General features: G+C 33.7%; 1 protein-coding gene across 1 annotated transcript in view; it reads left to right on the top strand.

The window, feature by feature from the left end:
- Positions 1-469: 469 nt before the first annotated feature.
- The window catches only part of TBC1D32 (TBC1 domain family member 32), a 180,506-nt gene continuing 168,046 nt past the window's right edge, over positions 470-12,929 (top strand). The window contains exons 1-3 of the mRNA XM_051997642.1: positions 470-685; positions 833-987; positions 8,568-8,729. Of these exons, the coding sequence (XP_051853602.1) occupies positions 833-987; positions 8,568-8,729 (317 nt within the window). The 5' untranslated portion in view covers positions 470-685. The remainder of the gene's footprint in view (positions 686-832; positions 988-8,567; positions 8,730-12,929) is intronic.

Below are 12,929 nucleotides of genomic sequence, written 5' to 3'. Positions count from 1 at the left end.
TATCCCTGTTTGTCTTAGTTTCCTAATATGTCAAATGAACTGGAGAAGGAAATGGTAAAACACTCTACTATTTTTGCAAAGAAAATCCTAAATAGGGACCTGAAGAGCTGGACACAACTGAAAAACAACCGAACAAATTTTAAGAAAGGGTTCAAGACTTTCATAAAATGTCCAAGGAGTCTATATAACACACACACCCGCGCACATGGTGCACATGTGTTCTCCATTCTTCTAATTTCATTTTTTCCTCTCCCAAGAAGCCTGGTCAACTGTTACCCTTGGGCAGACCTTGGCTCTCACAGGAGTCTTTTCCTCCCTTTCAAGTTTCTCCTACCTGGCTTCCAATCCATCCATCGTATTTTTAAGTGGATTCCCGCCCCTTCCAAAACCCCGCCTCCGCAAATCCCCGCCTCCCTGGCCCCGCCTTCCGCTCTTCCAGACGTCCAATTTCTAATTGATGGGGGCGGTGATTACATTCCCGTCGACGTTCATACGTCATCACGTTAACGCTGTCGTCTCGTAGAGTATTAATCTGTTCCTTTTCATTCTACCCTTGTGTGGGTCAGCTGCTGCCAACCCGGGTCGTTGAGAAAGGCGAGGACGGAGCCATCTGCGTCGTCCTCGTCCTCGTTGGAATCTGGGTCCGCTTTCGTAGTCAGGGACAGTCGCGTCCCTTTCTTCTAAAGTAAGGCTGGCGGGCCCTGCCCTTAGTCTGGGGCCTTCTCTGTGGCTGGGCCTCAGCGCCGCCCCTTGAGGGAGGAGGGGTGGAACGTGCCAAGTCCCCGGGTCCAGAGCTTTTAAATCATCGGGCTTTCTGGTACTCTTCCCACAGATGGCCCAGATCTCCAGCGAGGACGAGGCTCAGCTCCAGTCCATGCTCAGGCAGTTACTCCTGAGCGTGAAGGAAAAAATCACGGGCGCTCCCTCCCTTGAGTGCGCGGAAGAGATCCTCTTACACCTGGAGGAAACTGATGAAAATTTTCACAAGTAAAGCTTCGTTTGGTATTTTAAGCGAACGCACCAGCAGTTCTGTAGAAAGTTTAAAAGGGGCATTTGAAGCACAAAACCTACGACTACTTCCTTCTGTTCATTTACACTTCATCCTCACCCCTCTTCGCTAAGCTCCTATAAAGAGTGGGTGGGTGCTAGGGTGAACTCTTAACTATATATGTATGTGCGTGTATATGTGTGTATGTGTGTGCGTGTGTATGTGTATAATTTCTTGTTTTTCTCCCTCTTAACCCTTCTACACAGATTTTAAACTAAATACAAAATTGAGTGTGCCAAGTCATATGCAAGGAGACTGCCAGGTCATTTTTGTGGTAATTGATGTTAGTAGCTTAATAATAATAGATTTACCAGCAGATTTACGTTCTTTCTATCTCATTGGAGTCTCACCACAACTCTGAGAGGTGCATAACGTATTATCACCATTTTGCAGATGAATAAACTGAAGGTTAGAGAGGTGAAGTTATTTATTTTTTTCTGGTACATAAAGCACATAAATTTCAGAGATGGGCTTTGAATTCAGGTCTTTCTCATTTCAGATATTTTCTTCATTTCAGCTGTACAAGTCAGCTTCCATTTGTAATATTGTGGCAAGCCTTTTTTATTCATTTATGTTTTGAGGTGGGGAAGGAACACAGTTCATTAAGTACCTGCATTATTTCTATATTAAGTAACTGTCAGATTCAGCACTAAAAAGGTGGCTCAAACTTGCTAATGAATTTAAGAGAAGAATGGGAATAAGCATTTGTATAGTATCTCCTCATTAGGTGCTATGCTTAAGTGCTTTTTACAATATCTCTTGATCTTCAAAACAAGTTTTCAAGGAAGATGTCTTTATTATCCCCATTTTATATTTGAGGTAAATTGTTTAAGTGGTTGAGAATGGATCTGGTCTCAGGTTTTCCTGATTCCAGTTCCAGAGCTCTATCTATTGCCTGCAAAGTTCTCAATGTGTGGTCTAAAGACTGGGGATGAGGGAATGGGTCCCTTTCATGGAGTACACAACAATAAAATTTTTCATGATGTTATAAGATTTAAGTTTCTAAAATGGTAAATATTGATAGGTATAACCCACATAAACAAAAACTCTTTGAGAGGGTTCTCAGTAATTTTTAAGGGGAAAGAGATTCTGAGTCCCAAAAAGTGTGGGAGCTCATGCTCTATGGAAAGAATGCTGGTTAGATTTCCAGACCTGCTCACAAAATCCCGTAGCTTCGAATGTACATCAGAGAAAACTAAAGTGATTTCTTTTTTCTTACTTGGGTCAGGATTGAGTTTAGAAAAACATTAAAAAAAAATTTTTTTTTTCCATCTTTCTCATTTGTTCAATCCCTCTTTGAATCTTTTAATATTTCTTGTCTTTGTATCCTAAAATGCTAGTTGATATATTCTTCACAGTACTTACATTCCAAATTTATCCACCTTTCATCTCTTTTCTCATCTCCTTCCCCCATCTTTCTCAACTAGTTGCTAAGGCCTGACTTTCTGAAAGCTATTTCTCAATCAGTTCTATATGTTTAGTACAGCTAATTTGCATTGTTGTAAGACTATCTAATTGGTGACATTTCCCTAAGTGTAGCAAACTGAAGAGGGGAAAAATGAAACAGGCAAGTCAGGCAAACTTGTCCTTGTTTTTGGACAAGGTGATAATCACATAACCACTTTATCTGATAGTTTGTAGTTGGCCTGAAGTTGCTCATTCAATTGGAAAGTGCATAAGGAAGGGACTGTTGGAGCTCTTTTTGTATATGGGCCTTTTTTTATATGAGCTATGTGTGAAAGTTTAAATTTATAAAATATTACTTAAGGGCTGATAACTCCTATTAAAAAATGGAATCTTCCTCTTATGAAAGTGAATTTCATTGCTTTAATGTATGTAAATAAAACATCTATTTTCTAATAAGGCTCCTGTGTACAAAAGTTTCTATGACTTATATACACAAACTAAAGAAGTACATGACCATTTGCAGTTACTAGTTTGCAAAGAAGCAGTTTTTAATTATACCTTAGAAGGGTACCTGAAGTGTTAGCTCTTTAAACTGTATAGTTCTGCTCAAATATAATATGTAAACACTTTAATTTTGTTATACAGAAATATGTTTATAATAAAATTTGACTTTTAAAAATTTCTAGTATTTGTTACTGACACTTTGCATTGTAGTTTACAGTAGTGGTGTCAGACTTACATAGAAAGGGGGATGGCATTAATTTATACATAAAGGTCCCTGAAGGCTGAGTATTGATTTAGTTTTAAAATGTAATATTATCTATGTTTTACTGCATTTTATTTACTTTATTAACTACTTCCCACTATAGTTTTATCTGATTTAAGCAGCACTCAAATGTTGCAGTTGGCATGTTTGGTATTTCTGAGGTAAAATATGAAAATTTCATAAGCTTTTGACCATCAGTTTTCTCTAGTAGATCTGTGCCAATTAATTTTTTTGGGGGGGATGGGTAAGGTACTTACCTGTGATTTCATTGGTGGAAGAATTTGCTTTACTTCATTTGATATAATAACTCTGTAACTAACAGTGTCAGTTGCTTCGGGCAATGAAAGTGACTTTTTTGTGTCATGGAGAAACTAGATATATGTTAATCTGTAGGACTTGAACTCAGGACATCCAGATTTGTCCCATCTCCACACTGGCATATACTGTATCTTGCTGCCTCTCTACCACTTATGTTTTCTAAATAAACAATAAAAGAAACATTATTTTGCTAACTTAATATCTTTAAAAATGATAACTATCCTATTTTAAAATTGGAAAAAGTATATTGTTGTGGTAAAATAGTTTCCTTTTCTTGAAAATGTTAATTTAATACTAAATTATTTATTCAAATTATTTTATTAATACACCATTCTGTAGTCATCAATTCACATTCATATTATAAAATTTTGTTCAGAATCCTAACATTAAAAAAAATTCCCATGGTAAGTAATTTAGGTCATATCTTAGGAGGAAAATAATAAAAAACATTTTGGGTTCAATTAATTAGTTATTGAATATTTTCTATGGACATGTCACTAGTTCTTGGTAACATTTTCCTAAGCAAGTATAAAGAAGATTGATTATTATGAATACTGTACACAAAAAGGAGGAAGATAGGCTACAATTATTCACTAGGCCTCATTTTCTTATGGGACTAAATGAGTAGACCTCTTATTGGTAGATGTATTAGTAAACTATTCCATATAAGTGACAGGTATTACCTAAAGTTCTAGGAATGCTTTGAAAAAGGCTATGAAAAAATTCATTTAATATAATTTGGAAACATTGAAATTTATCATTTTGGATATATAGTTTGAAAAAAGTAAACAAATATAATGGGATAATTCCATGTTATATACTTATGGAGAAAAAAAAGAATACTGTAGAAAATGAAGTATATAGAGGTATGGGAGGCAGGGGAAAGAATGTAGGTTAGAGTTAAAATCATATATTATTATTTAAAAATTGAAAAAATCCAACCATCATTTTTGAATGTATAATAAACACTATATAATACGTATAAATTAGAGTAATTAGATCTAGATCTTAAAGACTTCTACAAACAGCTTTGAATCAGAGTGCTTGTAATAAGATATAATGTAACCAAAATATAGAATAAAGATGTTTATCATTGATATAGAGTGATCTAGGAAATATGTGAGCTGTCTACATAGGTGTCTCCTAAAATAGAGAAGACTGGGGTACAATGAAAAAGTATTAGGGGACTTACATTTTAATTTGGGCTCTGTCAGTTGCTGTGTGATCTGAGGCAAGTAACTTGACTTCATAAGGCTTTAACCTGTAAAATTAAAAATCTGTAAAATTGAGGCTTTAATCTATAAAAATGAAAGAGTTGGGATTGATGTGGAATTAATTTTAAGTATCTTGGAATTTTTAGGTATCTATGAGTTGCTTGTTTTTCTCCTACATAGACATTTAAAAGCCAGAAATTCTTTTATGAGTTTTAGTATGTTTATTTATTATGTTATTTGAAGAATGGAATTATGTCCTGGAAGTTTAATTCTCAGAAAAGTTTTTTGTTTTTCCAAACAAGGATTAGTGTGTTAGAATATTTGTTTTTATACTATCAAAACAATTCCTTATAATTTCTTTGTTTTTCTTTAAGAATAAGGCTTAGATTTCAGAATTACAGTAATTCAGACTAATTTTAGAATATCAATTTTTGAGTTTAAAAATTATCATCTTGGTAACCACACACAAATGAAGAAACTAAGGCCCAGAACAATAAATGACTTGTTCAAGCTCACACAATTAGCTAAGAGTGAGAATTAAAAATAACATCTTAAATCCCAATCCTGTGTTCTATTCATTATGATATATCTTTGTCCATATACATTCTTCCTATGCTTGTACATAAGATTTTTTTATGGAGTATCTACTACTTTATTTGTATTCTTTATTCAGAATTTTTTCTTGAACTTAACCTGTTTTATTTTGTAGATTTATTTAAACATTTTTATAGTTCTTTATAGTTGTTGTATAACAAACAATTACCAGACTTATTTGAAAAATCACAAAACTAAAATTTGCAATAATCAAGCCTTTGTTCAGAATTTTTAAGTACCTGCACTGCCTATGGTAGGTTTTGTGAAGAATCAAAGAAAAAGTATATTTTATTTTGCCACTGAGATGCTGAAATAAGCATCTAACTTCTTCAGATACCTAAAGAATAGACAATCCAAGCTATGCGATTAAGTGTTGGATTGCTCAAAGTAGGAATTCATATTTAGGGAAATTCTTTGTAGAATGGGGGTCTTGGAAAGTTTCAGGAAGGAGGCTGTAGTACAATGGAAAAATACTAGGTTTAGAATCTAAGGACCTAAATTTTTATCTTGGCTTTTCCACTTGCTGGGTGATCTTGAGCAAGTGATTTGATTTCAGTTCGCCTTAGTTGTTAAAATAATGAAGTTGATGTGGAATTGGGAAATTTCCTTCCAGATCTTTTGCAAAAGGCTTTTTCTTTGTAAAACAAAATTTTAAAAATTAAAATTTGATTATAGATTTTTGACTGCAACTTAAGAAACCTGCTTATATATTGTAGCCTATTTGTTATTTATCCATATTTTCTAAAATGATACACTTGAACTATTTTATTTAAAATTGATGTAATGTTTACCATGAATTCTAGATTTAAAGGTAGGTGATAATATTTTCTCTTATGGGACTGGATTATAGGCAGAATACTTGGGATTTTGTATAGTAAAAGTCTTACTAAAATGCATTATTTGACTTTTATACCTTTCTTTACTAATTTGTTCACTTCTTGCTTATGGCCTAGTTTGTAATTCACCTCCATTAGACCTTACTGATTTCCATATTCCTTGAAATTCTCATAGCAGTTTGCAACTTTCCTTTTGCAGGTTCATCTTCCTCCTTGTATTATGGTTAATTAGGTATATCTTATTTTACCTGTTTTTACATAATGCTGGGTACAGATTTTTGTACAAATTAGATGCTTATTAAACATTTCTTTCACAAAGGTACTTTAAATTATTATGAAAATGTGAACATCTCAGGGGTTTGGACCAGAAAGGGAATTAGGGACTCTGAAACAAATGATCCATTTTGAGTGTGTCAAATGGGTCAGTTTATGATAGGACTTTTGTATGTCAGGTTAAAGAAAGTGAATTTTAGAGTCACAAAAGATCTTCTTGGAGTTGAGTCTTCCTCTTTGGAGGGATTAATCTAGAAACAAAATGCAAAAGGCACTGGAAGATAGAAAAAATGGAGAGATTAAGAGATAAGGTTTTGGGTTAGTGTTCATGGAAAAACAATTCATTGAATCCAGAATTTAGATCTAGAAATGACTTTAATCCAATTCCCTTGTTTTATAGATAAAATGAAATTGAGAGAATGAGAAATTGAGAACTGACACCTAGTTCACTGTTGTTTTTTTTGTTGTTGTTGTATCTCAAATACTATGCTAACTTAAATGATGAGTTGAAGACACATGAAGCAAGAATTTTCAAGAATTTATAACTAAGTGTAGCGGACAAAGAAGCTGGGTAACTAGGAAAACAATGGTATTTGTGGCAAGTAAAGTCACAGTCCAAAAAAAAAAAAAAAGTCACAGGCCTTAATCTGGGCCTTTCCAAACAAGGAAAGAAAAGAAAAGTTTCTATCCTCTTATTCCTGGGGCTTAAGAGTCAGAAAAAGTGTAGTGCATGAGAGTTTTCATATCATCTGAATTGTAGAGAAATTAAATGACTTGGCCCTAAATCACTTAGGTAGCATTGAAATATTGTAGAATGTATTTTTAGTGTCAATTTCTAATAATAAATGATACTAATGTTTATTTTAGGAAATGAGTTATTAGAAAAAATACAGTAAAATCTCACTAATTTAGACTAATTCAGTTACAATATTTTTGAGGTTTTTTTTGATTCTTAGTTATATGTCTTGCCTGAGTAGCTTACTTCTCCACGAGAAGTACCATAAATAGAAGATGTACCACTAGAATTGGCCATGGTGCAAGCTTATACAGTCCTATCCTCATGCATATTTTATGTGACAAGAAACTATGACATAATGAAAAGAATGCTGAACTTGAAGTTGGGAAGACCTAGAATCAAGTTCTGCATTTGTCTCATATTGGTTGTGTGACTATGAACTAGTTACTTAATCCATCAGTATCCTGGTATACATGAAATTCTTTAAGACCAAAAGTGATAATAGGACTTGTTGAATTTCCTTATTAGAGAGATTTTCCACATTGAGATTTCCTTATACTGTTTAAAAGAACAAAAGCAAACCATTACAATCCCAACAACTACTGCTGAAAAAAGCCAAAACATTAAATTATATGTAGAAATCTTTTATCTCCCTGTATTCATTGATTTTCTAATCTCAACCTTTTCCTGTGTTCATTTCTCATGTTACTTGCTTTAACTCTGTTCCATTCTTTTTGTTATCACCACTTTGAAAAACCATGAAAACTTTGAATATATTATTTTCTCAGTTAGTGCAAATTTAACATAGGATATATTAAAATGAAAAGGCTCTGAAAACATTTTCTAGTTTTTGAAGTTATCTTCTTTCAATTCTTTATCTTTATAGAATCATCTCTGTAAAATAATTTAGAGAAAAAATTTAAATTCCTCAATTTTCTGTTAATATCAAATCAAATAATGTATGTGAAAGAGCTTTATAAGCAAAAACTAATATATCAGTATGCTTTGTTCTTGCTTAACATTGTGAGATGGTGAGGACTAACCCTGTGTTTTCATTATTGTAGGGGACTTTGGATAAGAAAACACCCTCACCAAAGCAAGTTGGCACCTGCTATGCAATATTATGGTCTTATAGAGTTGTCTAGGGTATTGAAAAGTTAAGTGACTTGTCCAGGATTACAAAGAGTGGCAGGACTTAAATCCAGATTTTGCTGCCTCTGAAGCCAGTTTTTATATACTACTTCAAGTGGTATATTGCACAGGGACTAGAATCCTAAAGTAATATAAAACTGAAATCTATAACTTTAAAATGATGACTTTTTTTGTAATGGCAATTAAATAAGCTTGTGACAGAGTTCTTTAATTTTTGTTTCAGCTATGAATTTGTGAAATATCTTAGACAACATATATATGATACTTTGGGGACTATGATTGAGGAAGAAATGGAAAAATGTACCCCAGACCAAAATCAAGGTGAAGGAACAGGCTATGATACTCTTGTTCAACATGTGACTAAAGTAACCCAGGAATCTAAAGAGTGAGTATACTTAAATTGATATTTTAAAGGTATTTGTTTACCCAGGTGTCATTTGCTAACATAATTGTGTTCAGTTTCACTTATAGATTCAATTATGGACAATCAAGGGCTTTAGTTGTGAATCAGTGAATAATACACTTCAAATAGAAAGATATAGTCATCCATTTTCAGCTACATGAATGGCAATTCTAACAAAGATTTAACATTTCACATTTAGTTATTAAAGACAGCAGTATAGACGCTGATAGTAATTTTGTTGGCCTACTGATTTTTTTTTCTGTTTCTTTTCTTTGATGTAGAAAGACATGGAGAAAGGAGTCTCCTTTAAAAGACTATGTCTCCATTTTTAGTTTATGAAAAATAATCCTTGAAGTGCTTTACTACCATTTAGATATTTCACCAAACCTTAATGTGACTTCTAGTCAACTATTAATAAATACATTTGAGTGCCTAAGATATAACTAAAATGATCCTGAGAACAATAGGAAATGCAAAATCATTATATAACATAGACCTTGTTCCCAGTGAACTTATTTTGTGTGGAAGAAATTTATGTGCGCATGGAGAAGAAATAAAAGACAGACCATAATTCTGTGCCAAAATAGTAAAAATGGTGGGTGTAATTTGGGGATGGGTAGGGAAGTAAGAATTAGTTATTTTTTTTAAAGCTGTATTGAAGACAGATTCAAAATGGCAACTTTGTCACCTGCTACTTGTTTTTGGGACCCAAGACAGCCTAAGAAAAGGACTTGCATATAAAGTTAGTATTCCCAGGTAGAAAGGCCCTGGAAAAAATAGTAAGAAATTACAAAGTTCAAAATCTAGGAGCAATAGTGATGTGTTCTTGCCCCAAATGTAGAGCAAGATCTCTGGCTTTTCCTCTAGAAAAATAACTAGATTAGGAATCCTGCCCTAGTCCAAGGAGGAACCCGCACTTTTGTTACTCTAAACCAGTGGTTCTCAAAGTAATGTCTAGAGAATCCTGAGGATCTCTGAAACCCTTTTAGAGGGTCTACAAATTCAAAAATAGTTTTTATTTCCAATATGGTAAATGTCTATAAATATAATCCAGATAAACAAAAACGCTTTGGAGAGATCCTCAATAATTTTTAATAGGATAAAGATACTGAAAACAAAAGTTTGAGAACCCCTGCTCTAACCAACATATCTTTCCAGCTGGGTAATAGGGATTTAATCCAGCAGCATTTATTGTTTGCTCAGACCCAAAACCAGATTAGAAACTGCAAAGATAGTTCAGGATGAAGTACACACAGCAATCAGACTTTGTCCTTCAAAATACTACTTTGGGATTACTGAAAACTTAAATGCTCTTCACTGCTCTCTGAAATTCTGGAAAAATGCAACACAACACAACAAAAGAAGCAAAAGTACCTGCCCAGACTTTCCTTCCAGATTAACAGTGGAGCTCAGCCTAGGTTTAAGTCTGAAGTAAAGAAATAGGCTGAATGAATGAGCAAATTAGAACAAGCTGTGCAAAAAGAGCTGTTGTGATGTCAGGGAATCTCAAGACCCAAACCCAGAAAAAGAGAATGTTTCCAAAATATCTACAGGCAAAAAAGCCTCAGCGTAAAATATAGCCTGGTCAAAAATTGAACTATACTTTGTGGGAAAGATAAGTTCTGTGTGTGTGTGTGTGTGTGTGTGTGTGTGTGTGTGTGTGTGTATACACATGTGTACACATGTGTGTACATATGTATACACACATATATGTCTATTTAAAAACAAAGTGAGAATATTTGAGGAAAAATTGGAAAAGAAATGAAGCATGGAAGAAAGATTTGGAAATTGAATTAATAGCTTGATACAAGAGATTAAAAACCTTGCCCAAACAACAGCTCCTTGAAAATTAGGATGGACCAAAGAGATGGCAATGCCTCCATAATGCAACAAGAAATATTGAAACAAAGTCAAAAGGTTAGAAAAATAGAAAAAAGTGTAAAGCATCTCATAGTGGGGAAAAAATTAAAAGCTCACCCAGAAGACAGATCAAGGAAAAAAAAAAATTAAGAATAATTGGATTATATGAATGCCAACACCAAAAAATGCTAAGCAAAACAAATTCATTTCAAAAAAAATCTTAAAAGGAAATTGACTAGATTTCTTAGAACTAGAAGGTAAAGTGGATATAGAAAGAATCCATTGATCAATTCCTGAAAGAAACCAAATGAAACCTCTTAAGGAACATTATAATTAAAATCCAGTTTTCAGGTCAAAGAAAAAATACCATAAGCAGTATTTTTATATTGCAGAAAGAATGAATTCAAATACCGAGCCTCCACAGTCAGGATTGTATATAATTTAGTTGCTACCATCTAAAGTATTGGAGAACTTAGAAAACAATATTCCAGAAGACAAAAGATAAAGGTTCACAACCAAGAATAATTTATCCAGCAAAACTGAGTATAGTGCTCCTGGAGAGGGGAGGGGGGAGGGGGGGAAACTTCAGTGAAATAGAGGACTTTCAAGCATTTCTAATGAAAAGACCAGAGCTAGTGGTATAGAAACTTCAAAGTTCAAATACAAGAGTAAAGAGAAACATAAAAACAATTAAAAATAAAGACTAAGTGATGATAAAGGCCTAAGGAAGAATAAATGGCTTACATTTAAATATGGGGAGGTGACATACATGTCTTCTTGGAACCAGCATCATCAGGAATTATAGAAAGTAATTTTCCCATATCTTGATTTAAAAAAAAAAGAAAAATAGTAATAGGAATTTATTATGTGGAGAGGAGAAGGGCAAGGGAAAGGAAAAGTAGTGAAAATTATTCTACATAATCAGTTTGTTCAAGTAGACATGTATATAAACAAGAAGGAATTGGGGAGGGGCTGACACTTGAACCTCACTTTTTCTTTTTGAAGTGGTCATTGAAGAAGAATATATACACACATAGGTACAGAAATACTTTTTATTTAACACAGAAATAGAAGGAAAAGAGGGAAAGGGGGTAGGAGAATTTGAAGAAGGGAGAAATAAGGGAGCAACTAGTTCTAAGCAAAAAAAGAAAAACCCAAAGATTCTGTTAAAATGAACAAAATAAGCTCTTGGAGGTGGCAAAGAAGCAGAATCTGAGAGAGTGCTTATAAGTAGGGAAATGGATGAACAAGTTATGAGCAAAATGACTTAACCTGATTTCAAAGGATTAATGATGGAACATGACACCTACTTCCTGATAGAGAAGGACTAATAATATAGATTAAGGCTTTTTTTTTTTTTTTTTTTGACATTGCCTATGTGAAAATTTGTTTTGATTGACTATACTTGTTTGTAATGTAAAAGACCTTTATCATTTGTAAAAAGGGAAAAGAGGAAGATCTTGGTGAATAGTCTCAATTTTTTTCAATAAAGGTTCAATAAAGAATCTTGAGACAAGGTTCTCAATAAGGATACTGTGGGGAAGAGGAAGCCAAAGGAGGGAAGAAATATGAAAAAGTTTGGAAGAGATACTATATTGAGATGGATAGTGAATTAATTAGAGTTGTTAAAAGATTGCCTTGTTGCTAGAAGGACCCAGTTTCAGTTACATAACAGATTTTTGGTGCACTTAGTATAGTTTTGTGATTTTTTTTCAAGCTTTTATTTAATTAATACTTCATAGGAATGAAGACAGCCAACAGTGGGAGAGACCCAAGTTTGCAGCAAGATTGATGATGCCATAAGGGGGGAAGGCCTTCAAAAGATGGGTACAGCTTAGAGTTGAACCAGTTCACTTCATCAAGGGTCAAGATGAGGAAGGGAGGAGAGTTAGTGCAATGTTGATAGCTGGAAAAGAACTGAGGAGACTGGAGATCTCACACTGGAAAAAAAGCAGAGTTTGAAATTTCAAGGCAAAGAGACATATACAATGACAATAAGTTATGCTTAGATAAGGGAATTGCCAAATTCTTGGAAGTAGTACATTTTGTGGTGATAGCAAGATCAAGGGTGTGACACTATTTTTTGGTTTGACTTTGATGGTGTGGAGTAGTAGATTACTTGAAATTGGTAAGATGAGGAACTCTGAGGTTAGGGTGTTGAGGAAATTTGAACATGTATATTGAAGGCTACTAGTAAGAGGGCAAGAGTTGAGGGGAAAATGAGTGTGAGTGGATGTCTGAAGTCATTGTGGAAAGAAGGGAAATGGTCTAGATTTTTTTTTTTTGGTAGAATTTTTTCTGTCTAGATGAAAGAGGCCTTTA

This window comes from Antechinus flavipes, chromosome 4, assembly GCF_016432865.1.
Source record: "Antechinus flavipes isolate AdamAnt ecotype Samford, QLD, Australia chromosome 4, AdamAnt_v2, whole genome shotgun sequence".
NCBI lineage: Eukaryota > Metazoa > Chordata > Mammalia > Dasyuromorphia > Dasyuridae > Antechinus > Antechinus flavipes.
This window is presented reverse-complemented; position numbering and strand designations above follow the sequence as displayed.